The following is a 17,289-nucleotide window of genomic DNA, read 5'->3' on the forward strand; positions in this document are numbered from 1 at the left end:
GGCGGGGAACAGAGTTCTCTGGCCAGAGTAAAAGCCATTCTAAGATCAGACAGGGCTGAGTGGACCAGGAATGACAGGTCAGGCAGTGAGATGGGTTTAAATAGTCGCTTGTACCAGAGCGACTGCAGGAGCAGATGAGATTGAAGGCAGATGGAAGCGGCCAGTCCGACCCTGAAGGGGAGGCACCAGTCCCCTATCAGCCGCCCCTGAACTAAAGGCCGTGAGGTCAGGTGCTGAGTATTTACCCTTCCGACGCCCTGGGGACGTGGTGGACCTTGTCCTGTAGAGCAGAACTTCCTGGATGTGGTTGTTAAGGGAACTTCAGGCCACCTTCAGCTGCCGAGGTCCTGTGGGCTCAGCTCCAGGCCCCCGAGGACTCTGAGCACCCTGAGAAATGGCAGCCCCACCAACTAGATCCCGAGCTTGAGGAAGAGCTTAACTGCTGGAGGTTCTACTGCAGGCGAACGTGCCAAATCCCCACGTGATCAGCCTCTTAGGACGAGGTTATTTGATTGTGAATAATCCTTTTATTGGTTTATGTTTAAGCTCTCTGTGCCTCACGGAATTGCCAATGAAGACATTGTCCCGCAAAACCCTGGAGAACTTTCTTGTAAGGTAAAGGAGAGCTTTTTCTTTACTGACTAATGTAAAAAAAAAAATCTCTGGCCTCTGTTACTGTTTTACACGTTATTAAATGCTTTAGGCTTCAAAGATTAAAATGTGGAAAAAGTAATAATGTTTTATTAAATAATAATTGCTTCAGAGAGTGATATCGTACCTTCCAGCGTGGGGACGTCCTTGTGATACTGAAGCAGGCGGAAGGTAATTACTTGGAGTGCCGGAAGGGAGCCGACGCCGGCAGAGTCCACCTGTCTCACATGAAGATCATCACCCCACTTGATGAACATCTCAGAAGCAGGCTGAACGTGAGGAATTAATATTGTACCGCCTTCATATCACACATGGCAGCACATTTCATAGAACTATTAATTATAGCTCATTTTCAGGTTTTTATTAGCACGTTTATTTTAACCAGAGTAAAAATTACAGTAGCATTTTATTCCATTTTAAGAGTAAATTACTTCTAAGAGACTTGCCACTGCGATACTAATCACTTTGATACAGAGTGACTACCATGTGTTTTGCCTTTGTCGCATCGTGCTGACTTACAGCAACCAGGACACTCAGTCATTAATTTTCAACCATGAGAGCATTTATTTTTGAAATAATGTAAACATGTTTACCAAAGTACTAGAGATTAGTTTTCTAACAGAATGGATAATTATTTTAAAGGCGGCCCTATAAATGCTAAGTCTGACATTAAAAAATACTTTCCTTTAAGATTTAAGCTTAATATAAACCTCATTTCTCTGCTTATAGCCCATAAAAATAATGAAATGAGATGTTCCAACAACCTGAAGTCACAATTTAGGCCTAACAAATTTGTCGAGCCTGGGAGAATACAGTGATTTTTTTTTTTTTTAAACTTCACAGTTATTTAATCTGCACATGTTCTAGAGAACCCCCTCCACCCCTCCCAGCTCCCCTTTTCCAGCCCCTCAGTCCTGGAGTCCCTAAATCAGCCCAAGGAGCTGTCAGGAACTAGAGGAGGCTGGATCCTCAGGCAGAACACTAAGAAGGGCCCAGGGGCGTGGCCCGGCTCTGCCCAGCGCCGGGGCAGCGACAGCAGCTGTCTGACCCAGAGGAGCTGACTGTTACTGGATGTGGAGGGCCAGCTGCCCTGGGGGATGGCCCGGAGCCATGAAGGTCACAGGGAGGGGCCTCCACTGGCCCCTGGAGTGCTCTGTGGCACAGGGCTGGGCTCCAGGGTAGCGGGAAGAGGCAGGTTGGAGAGGCAGGCCTAGGCAGGCAGCAGCTCCCACCGTGTCATGGGGAGCAAGGTCCGGAGGGGCCAGCAACACTGCCAGGAGCCCGTGGAGGCACTACGGGCGGAACGTGGCAAAGGCCAGGAGACTGTGGAGCAGGGTGAAGCCGGCCAGACCCAGAGTGGCGGTCCAGGGAAAGAGGGCCCGTACTGGACCTGGCAGTCCCAGAGCAGCAGCAGCTGGCTGCCTGCTGCCAGCCCAGAGGGGACCGGCTCTGACCCCGGTGGGCAGGGTGGGTGTGGGGCACCCTCCCGAGTGGGCACGTGGCAATGGAGAACGCAGTTAGGAGGGAGGTGAAGACCGCCCAGGGTCTGGGTGTCGTCTCCTAACAGTTGCCCTCGGTAGATGAGTCGCACGTGCTGTTCCCGGCCAGGAAATTGGGTCCTTTTCAGGGAGCCGATGGTGTCATGGGGCCAGGCCCTGGCCACCTGCTCTGAATCGTTGAGGAATTTCAGCCGAAGTACTGGGGGCTCCTGAGGGGGGTCTGGAGGCGGCGGCGTTGCTGGGAGCCCCACGCCAGGCTCTGGCTGCGCAGCCTGACCTCTGTGTCTCAGGCTGGGGGTCTCGGCTCCTGGGGCCTCCCCTCCGATGCTGTTGGTGACCGCCGTGGCTCCTCTAGGCTCTGTCAGTGTCGGGGTCCCTGACGGCTGGGACAGTGGGTCAGCGCCCTCGGCAGTGTGTGTTGAGGCCCAGGCGAGAGCCAGCACCGGAAGGCAGGCACGCACCGCGAAAAGGCTGGTCACCTCATCACCCACCCCTTCGGTCAGGGCCATGGCACCTGCCTTGCCCGCTGCACTACCGAGCTGGAGAGGCACAAAGAACCCGAGAGGGGCTGGCTCGCCCGCCAGGAGCCCTCTGAACTTCGGGGGGCGCCTGACCCCACCCCAACTCTCCCACAGTCCTCGTAGCTCTGCCTGCATACCCGAGCCCCGCCTTGGGACACGGACTGCTCTGACGCCCAGTTATCCCAGACCTGCCCCACGTACCCCTTCCCATCACCAAATCCCAAGTCCTAATTTTTTGTAACCTAAGATCTAGGTCTTTAACCAGCTCCCCAGTTCACCCAAACCCTATTCCGAGGTCAGGGCCTTGACCTTCTAAGCGACTCTCCCCTGAATTCAACCCCCACCAAACTGCACCCCGAAGCTCACCTGTTCTTCCCGCCCAGGTCATCCCGAAGTTCACCTGCTCCTTCGTCTCGTTGACCCAAAGCTTGTCTACTCTTCCGTCCCTAAAGTTTCTCCAAGGGGGAAGAAGGTGGTCTCTGCACACGCCCGCGCACGCGCACACACCCCCCCACACCGCCCCGTTACCATTTACCCAAACCCCCACCCGCTTCCCAAGGCTTCCCCACGCCAAACGTCAACCTGCGCCCTTTGGCAAACTGGAACCTCCGAGGGTTGCCACCCCCCACCCAACCCGGCCCCTCCTGGTCCGCTCACACCCCAGCCCGAGGCGGCCCGGCCCCGCGCCTCCCCTGGAAGCCTCTCCACACCCAGCCTGCTGCAGGACCCCCAGACCTCGCCCAGGAATCCGAGACTTCGCCCTCCCTGCCCCCGTCCTCCATCACCTCCCATCTTCCCGCCCACACACCCGTCCCCGAGCGGTGGGAGCGCCAATATAATGATTATTGAAGGTCGTTTGTTCAGCAAGAAAAATGCCATTGGACAGTTTATAGACATATATATATATATATATATATATATATATATATATATATATTTTTTTTTTTTTTTTTATGGCTGAGCTGGGTCTTTGTTGCTGGGTGCGGGCTTTCTCTAGTTGCGGCGAGCGGGGGCTACTCTTCGTTGCGGTGCGCAGGCTTCTCATCGCAGTGGCTTCTCTTTGTTGCGGAGCATGGGCTCCAGGCTCGCGGGCTTCAGCAGCTGTGGCTTGCGGGCTTTAGAGCGCAGGCTCAGTAGTTGTGGCGCACGGGCTTAGTTGCTCCGCGGCATGTGGGATCTTCCCGGACCAGGGATCAAACCCGTGTCCCCTGCAGTGGTAAGCAGATTCTTAACCACTGCGCCACCAGGGAAGCCCTAGAGTTATACTTTTAAAAGAGCTTCTTAAGGTATCCAGTTAAATTTTCACTATTAGGTATGTAGCAAACATGAAAAATGAGACCCATCTGTCGTTTAAACCAAGTAAAGTACTTCGTCATTCAGCCTAGTTTTCATAATCTCGTCCAGTTCTTTCTTCTTAGAAGGCAGCTTATCATTTGAGGTTTGCTAAGAAACTAAAAATTTGGATTTCGGAGAGCAGCGAAGCTATGTCTTACGCTCGTTGCAGCTGGGATACTGAGATTTCTGACTTTGGTCCACACGGGGAGGGTTCTTCTGTTAACTCATTTTCTCTCTGTTTTGATGCAGCATTAACATCTGTCATGGCTCTTCTTCCTCTCTCAGAGCACACTGATGGGTAACCATGGGAGTTGTACTGTCAAAAAGCGCTCCTTGATGAAAATAGAAGCTGAAAAAATTACAAGTTGTTCTTTTATAGAAGCCCCCAGTTTTGTCCACTTGAAACATTATCATACTCAGGCTTGTGCCGTAGACGGGCAGAGAGGTGGTCGCCGAGGGCCTACAGCTGGTGACACTGAAGTGGAGCCTCTCTTAGGCTCTGGGTCATGGCTAACGGGACATTTCTTTTAGAAAAATAAAACTTACCTATTTGAAAGCCTAGGTTTAAGGTAAATATTTCTAAAAATGTGTTCTGCTTTCCCCTACCTTAGTCAACAGGAGGCACTGCACATTATCAGTTGAGGCTGGGCTGTCGGAGCTGGGAGGCGGGGGAGTGTCACTGCACTTGGTTCCCAGCACGGACGCGGGTTTCGGTTTCCCTCCCACCCCCTGAGGCGGTGATTGGACCTCTCTAAACTTCTTTTAATATGTGAAATAATATGTATGATAATTCCTTACAGAGTTGATTATACAATTGATTTATCATTATGATTCCATTTATGTTAAGTCCAGAATAGGTAAATCCAGAAGGTAGATGAGTGGTTGCCCAGGGCTGGGGGGAGGGTGAGTGGGGAGAGACTGCTGATGGGTGGGAGGCTTCTTGAGGGAGTGATAAAAATGTTCTAAAGTTAGATTGTGGTGATGGTCGCACAGTTCTGTGAATATACTAAACCTAGGTACACTTTAAATGGGTGACTTTTGTGGTATATGAATTATATCTCAAAGGTGCTTAAAAAATTAAATGAGCTAATTAATGTATATAAGGTGTTTAACACAGTGAGTAGTGCATAGTGGGTGAACAGTGAATATCAGCTTTTTTTTTTGGCGGCACTGCACGGCATATGAGATCTTAGTTCCCCGACCAGGGATAGAACCCGTGCCCCCTGCAGTGGAAGTGCGGAGCCCTAACCACTGGACCGCCAGGGAAGTCCTAATATTAGCTATTCTTTTTACTCATTAGTATTAACCATTATAGTCATACTGTCATACTAGAAAGAGCTTTGAAATATGTTGGATTTTCCTCCCAGATACCCACCCTAATGGTATGGTCTGAGTTGTACAGACCCCTGTGGCCAACCCTGTTCACCTGTGCCTCTCACCCTTCATCTGCCAGGCCAAGGTGATGAGCAGTATTCCAGGGGTAGCCATGCATGGAAGGCAGAGAAGGGAAACTGGGAGGCCCGGGTTGCCATCCCACCTCTTCTACCTTCTCAGGCTGGTGTTTAGATCTTGGTCCATCTGGAGGTTCATGTTTGTGTTTGGCGTGGGGTAGGCCTCTGACTTGACTTCTTCCAGCAGATGGAAAGCCATCTAGCCTAACACCACTTAGTGAGCAGTCATTCCTTTTTCCACAGATGTAAGTCAGAAAAAATGAAAACCACACATACACACATGTAATAAATTGTGTAAATAATAATTTTTAAAGCCCTCTAGGCTTAAAATATCTCACAGTTCCTTTCCACAATCCCTGAAATTCCCATCATGCCCATTGATTTAGGGAAAAGCACTGAGCATCCTCTAAGAAAATGTCAGTGTTGCTTTGGTAAACTAATACACTGAGCTGCCATTAGCTATTCCTCTATTACCATTCAGCTGACATGAGAGAAGGCAGCGTGCCTGTGCAGGTGCGTTTTGACTGATTCAGAAAAGAGTTGAGCAAAGGTGCTGCAGGGCAGAAGTGGAAGGAGTGGACCTCGATCCCTGCTGAGCATCATGGCCAGGGGAGGGGCGAGCCCTGAGGGGACAGGAGCCATTGAAGGAGGGAAGAGAAAAGAAAGGGCACAAAAACTTGCCTTCATTTATTGCACAGGTTTGCCAGTGTTGAAGAATTTTAAGTTATAATTTCAAATAATATCCTTCACTCAGATTTGATGATGATGTGGATAAGCCTGTCTCTTCATATAAAGAAATGAAGAATAACAGCTGCCTGTCAATAAGAAATGGTCACTGTTCAAATTCAGCTTCTCCTCTGGCCAGTCTAAGCAGTTGGTTAGATGGGTAGAGAATATTGAATTCTCTTTGCTAACTTACTTAGAATTACTGGTGAATAAACCATTCAGATTAAATAGGAAATCCAGGCCAGGCATGGGAGGTAGCGTTGGCTTTCAAATTAGAGAAAGCATTCAGTTAAGTGGTAATAAACGAAATGGATTTTACTTTTTGTGAGTTATACTTTTGTGGAAGTCATTAGCTCTTTTCATTACAAAAGACAAGAGCATAAATTGCAGAACTTCCTTCTTTTCCCATCTTAATGAAGAGACTGCTTTTAAGGCTCTGTTCTTAAGGTTTAGTCCTGATCACAGTTTATGGGAAAAGTGACCCTTGAAAGGTAAAGAGGTCAAAAACCACTACTTCAGGGGCTTCCCTGGTGGTGCAGTGGTTGAGAGTCCACCTGCCGATGCAGGGGACACGGGTTCGTGCCCCGGTCCGGGAAGATCCCACATGTCGCGGAGCGGCTGGGCCCGTGAGCCATGGCCGCTGAGCCTGCGCGTCCGGAGCCTGTGCTCCGCAACGGGAGAGGCCACAACAGTGAGAGGCCCGCGTACGGCAAAAAAAAAAAAAAAAAAGTTAAGTAATTTCCTTTTGTTTTACTCTCTTGCTTTAAAAAATGCTGAGGGATATTATAATTGAGAGTTATTTCTGTTTTCCTCTGGCAAGGACACATGCCTTTTCAACTTGGTAATGATTCCCTTGTCTGGCTCAACTGTGTGGTTTGCATCTTGTATTCATATGTAATTGTGTCAAGAGGACCCTAATGAGGAAAACTAAAATGGTCTCAGAGTGAATAATAAGTCCAGCGTCCATCCTGCACACTCCACTCACTGCCCTGTTTTCCCCCTAAGGATCCAGGCCACGCTCAGAAGCCCGTTGACAGTGGTGCCCCTCATGCTGTTGTTCTTCACGATTTTCCGGCAGGTAAGGACATAAGTAGTAAAGTGGTAGAACCTTAGGATCTGGGATCAGGCATCCTCCCCAGGTTAACCTCTCAAGGACACCCTTCTCATTTTCTGCACCAGCAGAGCCCTGGACTGGAGAGGTCATCTCATCCATCACCCCACCTTCAGGAAGAGTCAGCTGTACCCAGGCATTCCAGAAAGCTTAGCTGTAATAGCTTTGCCTTTGAAACTCCCTGTGAGAGAGAGAGGAGGAGTGTTTCCCTTACAAATGAACAATCAGCAAATTGCCTACCAGTTGCAAACATTTTAACTCTTTCAAAATGGGGTACCAAATACCAGTTATAATGAAATTAATTTGAATTTAATAAGTGGAGTTCTTTTCTCCTAAGGGTTGTAAAACCAACACACATAGCTCAGCTGTTACTTATGAAATGAGTATAAAAATGAAAAATAGGGACTTCCCTGGTGGCGCAGTGGTTAAGAATCCGCCTGCCAATGCAGGGGACATGGGTTCGATCCCTGGTCTGGGAAGATCCCACATGCCGTGGAGCAACTAAGCCCATGTGCCACAACTACTGAGCCCGCGTGCTGCAACTACTGAAGCCCATGTGCCTAGAGCCCGTGCACTGCAACAAAGAGTAGCACCCCCGGCCACAACTAGAGAAAGCCCACGTGCAGCAACGAAGACCCAGCACAGCCAAAAATAAATAAATAAATATAAATAAATAAATAATATAAATTTTTGTAATCAAATTTTAAGTACCTTTTATATCCAAGGCTACAAATAAAATAAATTCCTGATTTATTTATAACCTTTTTTTTATCCACTTGGTAGACTGATTTTTATTTCACTGTGAGTAAATTTATTTGCAAAAGAGCTGTAGGACTCCCTTAGTTAATATTTTGAGATTGAAATGATTTTTAAGCATGGTTGAGAATAATATGAATATTATACCATGTCTATAAAACTCTTTTCATTGTTAAAATATGTATTCAGCAGAGGGTTTATATTGACACAGGAAGAATCCTTGGCCAGCACAATGTTTTGTGTGTGCGTGTGTGTGTGTTTTTTAACCATTTCCTATCAGTCAGTGCCTGGTAAATATATCTAATTTGATCTTAAAAGAGGAAGCTCATAACAACGATAGCCAGGAAAAAATAATATATTTTTAAAGTCAATTTGATTAGTATAACCTGTTCTCAGAATCAGTAGCACATACTGCCTCGGTGGACAGAACTAAATGCTACTTTAATCAGATCTGCAAGCCGGATGATTCATCACACATACTTATTTTATGTTACAGAGCAAGTTGATGATTTGAACCTCACTTCAGGAGAAATTGTTTATCTTCTGGAAAAAGTAGATACAGATTGGTACAGGGGGAAATGTAGAAACCAGACTGGTGTATTTCCTGCCACCTACGTCAAAGTGATTGTAAGTAGATTGTGCTTGTTTAAATTGGTCATATACTCAGTGAATTCTGTGTAATTTACAGTTTGGAAAAAAAAATAACCAGAAGCCTAGATTCTTGGGTTCTGGTTCTCTCTCTTCCGTTAATTCATTTGGTGTTTGAAAAATTCAGAAATAAAGGTTTGTTCAATTAGATACTAGTTAATTATTAATATATTATGGAGTATTAGAACTTAATGCTTAAATGCTATCTGAAATCCTAAGGTGAAAAACTACAGGTCCACTGGTGAATCAGCTATTCTTGGAGGGTTGATAAGCACGTGAGGGTATATGTTAATTCTTTGCAGCATTCGGCAAACAAGAATTAAATGATCCTGGATTGTCCTGAAGGAACGTGTGTTCTCTTGAGGTTATGGCACCACTTCTCCTTTGCTTTGGAGACATTTCAGTACTGATTCCTTTCATCCTTTCCATTCCCATTTATTTCAACCTTTAAAAAAATAGATTTGGGAATATACCAGAGGACTTTCATTGGAGGTAATGGTCCATTAATGATTTTTCACAGAATAATTCCAAGTCTGACTGGGAAACATATATTAAAGTGTCCGAATTTTATACACCCTCAAAGCCTAACTTGTGTAAGTAGAGCCCTGAGTGCTAAGCCCGGGTGGCTGAGAAACATGGGGATGAAATCAGACTGCCACTTGAACATTTATATCAGTAGGAAGAGAATGACTCAGTCTCTAATATAACTAATTGATACTGGAACATATCAATAAACCTGGCTTAAATAGTTGAGCATTAACTGCTTGGCGGGGTGGGGGGAAGAAAATGATTTTCCAGTACATCAGAAACTTAGCAAACAAATATAACAGAAAACCTGTATTTTTCAAGTATGAATGAGGTTGAGTCTCTTGAATTATGAAATGTGGGTCTTAAAAATTGTCTGGTATATAAAAATACCCTGATTCTTTGGAGAAATCCAACCACATTCTCTAAATTAATATTAAAGAGTAATGTTAGTTTTAGCACTCTTCCTCATTTTTCTTCTTCCCAATGTAGCAGTACTTTAAAAAGCACAATTACCACACTGAAATCAATCACACTGAATTTGCCAGATTATTGGTGTAAGTGTTATTTCTAAGCCTACAAGTTTAAAAAATTGTTGTAAGACTTCGAACTTTTGAAATTCATTAAGAAGGGCACTGATTTATTTAATGTAAACCTCAAAGCCTTAAGTAGTTTTCAGACTTATAGTGCATTATGGTCAAATATTTCATCACAACGCAGCTCTCTGGAGCCTTGTAGATGAGTTATTATATAAGGTGCCCGCCTCTTAGTAGATGCTCACTGAGTACTCAGTCCTCTCTTCCTTCCCTACTCACGTTGAAGGGGAAGAAGTGTTCCAGAGTTATGAAAATGGAGAGAATCCACAAGTGTGATTAAAAGATTTTATTTTAGGGTCATGCAAGTATTGCAGAGTTCTACCAACAGTTTGAATAGGTGTCTACATAGTGCCTGATGCCTAGTTTCTATCCTAAGCCCTCCTCACCTGAAGTTTTCAACTTAGGGGATAAGGGGTAGAGTATACTCAGTCAGGGGTAGAATGACATTAATGTGCTTATTCCAGCAAATAAGAGGATTGATTGGTTATTCAAGGAAGGCTACATCACAAGTTACGCGTTTTTTTAAAAACCCAAATTCTGGATTTCATACCTTTGTAGCACCTGTGGTACATTTCGTCGGTTTAACACCTAGCTAAACTGGTTAACTTCAGTCATGAATTTGCTAATTACTTAGCTTAAATTTATCTTATTAAAATCTGAAAGAATACAGCTGTTGTCTTGATTTTTGTCTTTACTAGACTGATGTTCCTGGAGGAAATGGGAAAAGGGACTCCGTCGCATCTCATTGTGTTAAGTAAGTTTTACTTGTGTTGTTTTGCACAAGATACAAAGGATGTGAGCATTTATGTCATACAGAATTAATAAGCTTAAACACTTCAGATGTATGATTATTCAGATTCTCAATGTGTCTTTTTAATTATGAGGAAAACTACTTGTTTAAAAATTCTGGTGAAATTGCAACATGCTGATAGAAGCAACTCCATATCAATACAGGCCATATAGATAGGCACAAACAGTCTATATCCTGGTGCGTCCCACAGCCTGGCCTCACCCGAGCAGACAGGTTTCATCATCTAGGGCATTTTGTGTTGGCCTTCTGCTGTTTATCTACCAATAGATTTCTAGAAGGTTCAAATATTTTTGTCATAGTGTTAGGGAACCACCCACCTTGGCTAGGCACGATGATAACCACTTGCAAGAGGTCCCGATAAGAAACTTGCTGCTAACCAGGAGAATTCAGGAGCAGCCGAAAAGAGGGAGGAGATACCAGCCCATAATATGTCTTGTAAAACTAACTAGAAGAATTCAGGAGGGGCCAAAAGGAGGGAGGATACACTAGCCCATAATATTGTCCTACCAAAGTCCCAGAATCCTTCACACTGGAATCCATCTTGGCTGAGAGATGTGTGCACCACCAGGAAGGACCCTGAGTCAGACTAAATATGGGCCAACCAAGATGACTGGGAAGAGACAACCCGGAAACTAACCCCATTACCAAAAACCTGAGACTGCGAGCCACGTGGCAGAGCAGTCCTCCTGGGTTCCCTTACTCTGCTGCTCTCCACCCCGGCGCCCCTTCCCAATAAAGTCTTTTGCTTTGTCAGTACGTGTGTCTCCTCGGACAATTCATTTCTGAGTGTTAGACAAGAGCCCACTCTCAGGCCCTGGAAGGGGTCCCCCCCGTTCCAGCAACAATAGAAAATATTTAAACCTGATAGAGGGACTTCCCTTGTGGTCCAGTAGCTAAGACTCCGAGCTCCCAATGCAGGGGGCTCGGGTTCAATCCCTGGTCAGGGAACTAGATCCCATGTTCCGCAACTAAGAGTTCGCATGCCGCAACTAAAAGATCCCGCATGCCGCAATGAAGAACCCTCATGCTGCAACTAAAAGACCCCTGCATGCCGAAACTAAAGATTCCACATGCTGCAACGAAGATCCCACGTGCCACGACTAAGACCCGGTGCAGCCAAATAATTTTTTTTTTTTTTAATGAACAAAAAAGTAAACCTAACAGAAATATGAACCCTACAAAAACTGCTAGGCATTTTGTATTGTTTTGTTTTTGAGAGGAACTGGAAGAAAGTAAAGGAAGAGTTAATTTGGAGGGGTCTTCTTTATGTTTGAAGACCTTTCCGTGAATTTATGTACCCTTTTCTGCATCACAGTAACTCCTTTGTGATTTAAAACAATGCCACAATGCAACTTTATATTCCAGTTAAATGAGCAAATTAATAGAATTCAGTACCTGCTGAAAACTGTAAACCTGTCTTTGAATAGGTCAGACATAAGAAGATATGCTCCCTGAGGACTTTAGAAAATAAATGCAAAGGTTATCACAAATAAGAAAACTTCTGATGCCACAATAGTTTAATTCTATTTCGGGTTCACTTTTTCTCCTATTTTTCAGCAGTGTTTACTGTGTCAGCAGGTTGAATTTAAAGTGGGCTTTCATGGCTGTTGATCCATTGACCTGACTTAAATCAGACTTTGATTGGAGCGAGTACCCACCTTTTCTCTTCAGACAATTGCATCTCCTTAGTCATAGCTGTTGAAATTTCCTTTCCAAAGCCTCAAATCAAAGGTTTGGGATTCAATAATGTCTTCTAGGGACACAATTTCATCTCTGTTTTTACGTTATTTTCAGTCAAAATTGTAGATCATTTAAGGATCGTTCTAATTCTCAGAAATGAAGCCTTTTTAAAGGAGATACAAAAATCATTTTTAAAACAACAGTGTAAGATATAAGATTAAATGTTATAAGATAATAAGCCGAGTTTCTGTTTTCTTCGAACCTTCTAGTTTTGAAGGCCATTCATCTATATACACAACTCACTGATTCAGCATACATTGAGCATCTACCCTGCCCAGCTGGTGCCCATTGCATTTCTGCCATGGAAGTTTGATGTCTTGCCCTGAGATTCTCAGGATTAACACTCCTGAACTCAGTGCATTTATGACTGAGAGGGTTCAGACTTGGCCCTGGATTACTGTGGCCCAAGGATACAAAGACAAGGAGACTGGGGAGATTCTGTCATGAAGAAAAGGTGATCAAAAAATGTGCAACATTAACCAACCACCAGCTGCTTATCTGGGATTCTGCCTGTACTTGTGACCTTGACTTTAGCCTTTCTGAGTGAATAGGTTCATATCTAAAAAGTAAGGACTATCATTTAGAAATATAGCTTATTCTTTTTCATGGAAAATTTTAAACTATGCCTAGTATACCTTGTTCCAAAGTAAACAGAGAATATTTATTGAAAGACTAAATGAAGGTTTTAAGGCATTTTGAAAGTTACTACTCTCTAGTTTAACCCACAAATGTGGTCTTCTTTCTTCAGAGGCCCAAGATATGTTGCTCGATTTGAGTATATTGGAGACCAGAAGGATGAGTTAAGTTTCTCAGAGGGAGAAATTATTATTCTTAAAGAGTATGTGAATGACGAGTGGGCAAGAGGAGAACTTCGAGAGAGATCTGGGATCTTCCCCCTTAACTTTGTGGAACTCATTGAGGATCATCCCACCTCTGGTGCAAATGTTTCAAGTGAGTACAGAGAATATGGTGTTTTTTTAAGAAAGTTTTTTTTTTTTTTTTAAGATGATGTTGGGGGTAGGAGTTTATTAATTTATTTTTGCTGTGTTGGGTCTTCATTTCTGTGCAAGGGCTTTCTCTAGTTGTGGCAAGTGGGGGCCACTCTTCATCACGGTGCGCAGGCCTCTCACTATAGCGGCCTCTCTTGTGGAGCACGGGCTCCAGACGCGCAGGCTCAGCGGCCATGGCTCACGGGCCCAGCTGCTCCGCAGCATGTGGGATCTTCCCGGACCGGGGCACGAACCCGTGTCCCCTGCATTAGCAGGCAGACTCTCAACCACTGCGCCACCAGGGAAGCCCGAGAATATGGTTTTTTATTATGTCCCATCCTAATTCAAATAAACCGGATAGTAGGTTAATTCTTAAGTTGCATAATAAGCCATATTGCCATCTTTTTTAAGGTAGAAGGAAAAATGATTTTTAAATGGTAAACATCATTATTGGGATAGTCACTGTTGTGGCAGTCTCTCAAAGAGCTGGTTTTGGTGTTTTAGGTGATTAGTGGTGGCTTCATATTAGAAATGGCAGGAAAAAAATCACTGACTTCCAAATGGAAATGGCCTATAGCGTGTAACTAATGTGTATCCTCCTTCACCTTACAGTAAAGGAAACAAATCCGGAGAGGGTAGTGCCGGGCAAAGTTATATAGCCCGTACATGAAGAGACTGATCTGGAATCCCAGACTTTTCACTCTCCCCCCGCAGTTTTTCTCCAATACTATGTGGTCTTTACAGCTGAAGTTTTGACATTTTTTTTAAATACAGGCACAAAGGTACCACCGAAAACCAAAAATGAAGATTCTGGTGCAAATTATCAGGTAGGCTGCTTGAACAGATAACTGTAGTGAAAGCCAAGTTTTATCTCTGGGAGGACTATTAAAATCATAATTATCAAAAGAAAATGTTATAAGTCATTTTGGGTTTCTTTTTATTTATTTATTTATTTTTGGCAGCGTTGGGTCTTTGTTGTTGTGTGCGGGCTTTCTCTAGTTGCAGAGAATGGGGGCTACTCTTTGTTGCAGTGCGTGGGCTTCTCATTGCGGTGGCTTCTCTTGTTGCAGAGCACAGGCTCTAGGCACACTGGCTTCAGTAGCTGTAGCATGCGGGCTCAGTAGTTGTGGCTCGTGGGCTCTAGAGTGCAGGCTCAGTAGTTGTGGCGCACGGGCCTAGTTGCTCTGGGGCATGTGGGATCTTCCTGGACCAGGGCTTGAACCCGTGTCCCCTGCACTGGCAGGTGGACTCTTAACCACTTTTTAATTCATGTAGCAAATATTTGAAGTAAATAGATGATTAATATCATTATTGCATATAGAGCTCGTACAAATGAGTTAGAAAGACATGCAAACCCTGATAAAAAACAAGGAAAGAGATATTATTAGAATATTCATGAAAGAGATACTATAAGTGGCTGATATTAAAAAAGTATTTAACCTTATAGTAAACAAAGAAATGCCTTGTAAAGAGACAATACCATTTAACGTATCTAGTTAATGAAGATTCAATACAACTCAACAGTAAATAAGTAATTATAAGTATGTGAATGTTAAAACAGAGAAAGTACAGATTATTGTTATCATTATTTTTATTTCTCACCCTAAGAAAAGAATGAAAAATGAGACAAGGTTTTAGTCACAAAGATGGTCATGGTGGTGTTATTGTAACAAGAAAAAATTGGAAATAACCTAAATATGATCATTATCGGGAGAATGTTCTGAGGCCATTAAAAACTAGATTTGTAAAATAAATGGCATGGGAGGAAAACATGTATTATAGGGAAGTTGAATATATAGCATAAAAAAGACTATGAGGAAATGTGTTTGTTACCATTCAGTTGCCCTTAGGTAGTGAGATTATAGGTGGTTGGGTGTTTTTCCCATTCTTCGTATATTTCCAAACTGCCAAATGTTTAGGAACATTTGTATTATTTTTATAATGGGAGAGAGAAAAAAATGGATTAAAATTTTTACACTGAATAACATGGCTTCAGAAGTGTTTAAACTTAATAGGAATGTGGGTGACTTCCCATTGTTTTTTGTGATATTTTAGAAGAGTGAGCCTGATGGGGTCATTGTTCGTCAAAATGTCAGTGGTAATTAGGCTGTGTGTCTCTCAATTCTTTCATCTTCCCCCCACTGCTAAAGTCAAACAGGAAAGAAAGGGACTACAGTTCTCCAAAAGGAAATGTTCACATGGTTCCCTGTATTCCTTGGGAGTGACAAGTACCGTTCTTTAGGGTTGGTTACCCAAGTACAGGAACAAGGCGGTAGGGTTAGGGGTTTTTGTTTAATTTTTCGTTTTTCTTTCAAGCCATCAGTTGATGAGAACTCAAGATGTACCAGGCACTGTGCTAAGCATTCTACACGCATTACCTCATTTGATCCCAAAAGCAACCCTAAGATGAAGCTGAGGCTCAGAGTAGAGAAGCTTCTTGCCCAGTGTCAGCTAGGAGGTGGCAGACCTGACTGGCGGGCTCCAAGCCTCTGCTCTTAGTGTTATCCTTGCCTCTCTGCTTGGGCTTCTTCAACATAGGGCTCCCATCGTGACTTGGCAGTGATGCCTCTTCACAGGGCAGAACCTTCTTCTGATGTGTTTGCAGTAAAAGCATTCCTGTTGGAGCATTCCGTCACACTAGCCCAGCATATCTGGGTGATTATCCTGCCAGCCTTGGAGCTAACTATACCTCATAAAATTAAAAGTGTGGGGACTTCTCTGGTGGCACAGTGGTTAAGAATCTGCCTGCCAATGCAGGGGACACGGGTTCAATCCCTGGTCTGGGAAGATCCCACATGCCGTGGAGCAACTAAGCCCGTGCGCCACAACTACGGAAGCCTGCGTGCTCTAGGGCCCGCGTGCTGCAACTACTGAAGCCTGAGCTCCTAGAGCCCATGCGCTGCAACGAGAAGCTACCGCAATGAGAAGCCCGTGCACTGCAACGAAGAGTAGCCCCTGCTCACTGCAACTAGAGAAAGCCTGTGTGCAGCAACGAAGACCCAATGCAGCCAAAACAAACAAAAAAAAAATTAAAAGTGTGAACTAATGAAGTCCTGTGCCATGGAATCTGATAGCCTCTGAACCATGTAGAGATCTGGGAATTAACAGACTGCCCATTCTGATCCTTCCTAATTTAGATAAAGATGATCCTCACTGAAAATTATATGCTTTGCCAGAATGTTTTCATAGTGTCATAAATACTATACACAAATATTGCAAGCTTTTATCTAATTTTAATGTAACTAATGTCATAGAAAATAATTAGAAAAAATTTTTACTTAAGCATTATATAGCCCTTGAAAGCAGAAAGTCACAAATTTTATCACATCTGTCATTTAGAATTCTATTTTAAGAAAAAAGTTATTGGCAACTTTTATTTCTGAAACTCAATAGTGACATAAGGTATTGAGTGATTTAAAGTGGCCTTCAGGCTTTGAAATCTTATGACCCCTTAGCTTTTTTTCCACCACTTTTTAAGCTTTGTAGAAATTAATCTCAAATAAAATCTCACATTTCTTACCAAACTTCTGATTTGTAACAGGAGAACAGTCTTTCTGCAGAATGGTGCGAAGCTCTTCACAGTTTCACAGCGGAAACCAGTGACGACTTGTCCTTCAAGAGGGGAGACCAGATCCTGATCGTGGAACGTGTGGACTCCGACTGGTACAAGGGCAGACTGCGCGACAGGGAGGGCATCTTCCCCGCAGTCTTCGTGCGGCCCTGCCCAGGTGCGACAGCTGCAAGGAAGGCCCTTACCCTCTAAGGGGAGCGTGAGACCTTTGAAATGATACATATTCCGTTTCCCTCTGGCCATGTTCAATTTAAGTTGTTTGCCTACATTTGCAAGTTGATTCATAAAGTTATGCACACTTTCTTCATATAATTTGTTGAAGTTATGGGGAAAAAAGATTTTAAAATGCCTTCAATTAA

At 44.1% G+C, this 17,289-nt stretch overlaps 1 protein-coding gene and 1 pseudogene across 2 annotated transcripts in view; one reads left to right on the plus strand and one right to left on the minus strand.

Moving 5' to 3' along the window:
* The window catches only part of SH3D19 (SH3 domain containing 19), a 181,865-nt gene that overhangs the window by 146,196 nt on the left and 18,380 nt on the right, over positions 1-17,289 (plus strand). The window contains exons 12-19 of the mRNA XM_079707671.1: positions 547-615; positions 786-926; positions 7,189-7,261; positions 8,547-8,677; positions 10,518-10,573; positions 13,119-13,321; positions 14,134-14,186; positions 16,901-17,087. Of these exons, the coding sequence (XP_079563797.1) occupies positions 547-615; positions 786-926; positions 7,189-7,261; positions 8,547-8,677; positions 10,518-10,573; positions 13,119-13,321; positions 14,134-14,186; positions 16,901-17,087 (913 nt within the window). The remainder of the gene's footprint in view (positions 1-546; positions 616-785; positions 927-7,188; positions 7,262-8,546; positions 8,678-10,517; positions 10,574-13,118; positions 13,322-14,133; positions 14,187-16,900; positions 17,088-17,289) is intronic.
* Positions 1,944-2,767, minus strand: LOC307062807 (transmembrane and ubiquitin-like domain-containing protein 1; annotated as a pseudogene). Its single transcript has one exon. The product of its transcript is annotated as a transmembrane and ubiquitin-like domain-containing protein 1 (transcript).

This window comes from Hyperoodon ampullatus (assembly GCF_949752795.1).
Source record: "Hyperoodon ampullatus genome assembly, chromosome: 1".
NCBI lineage: Eukaryota > Metazoa > Chordata > Mammalia > Artiodactyla > Ziphiidae > Hyperoodon > Hyperoodon ampullatus.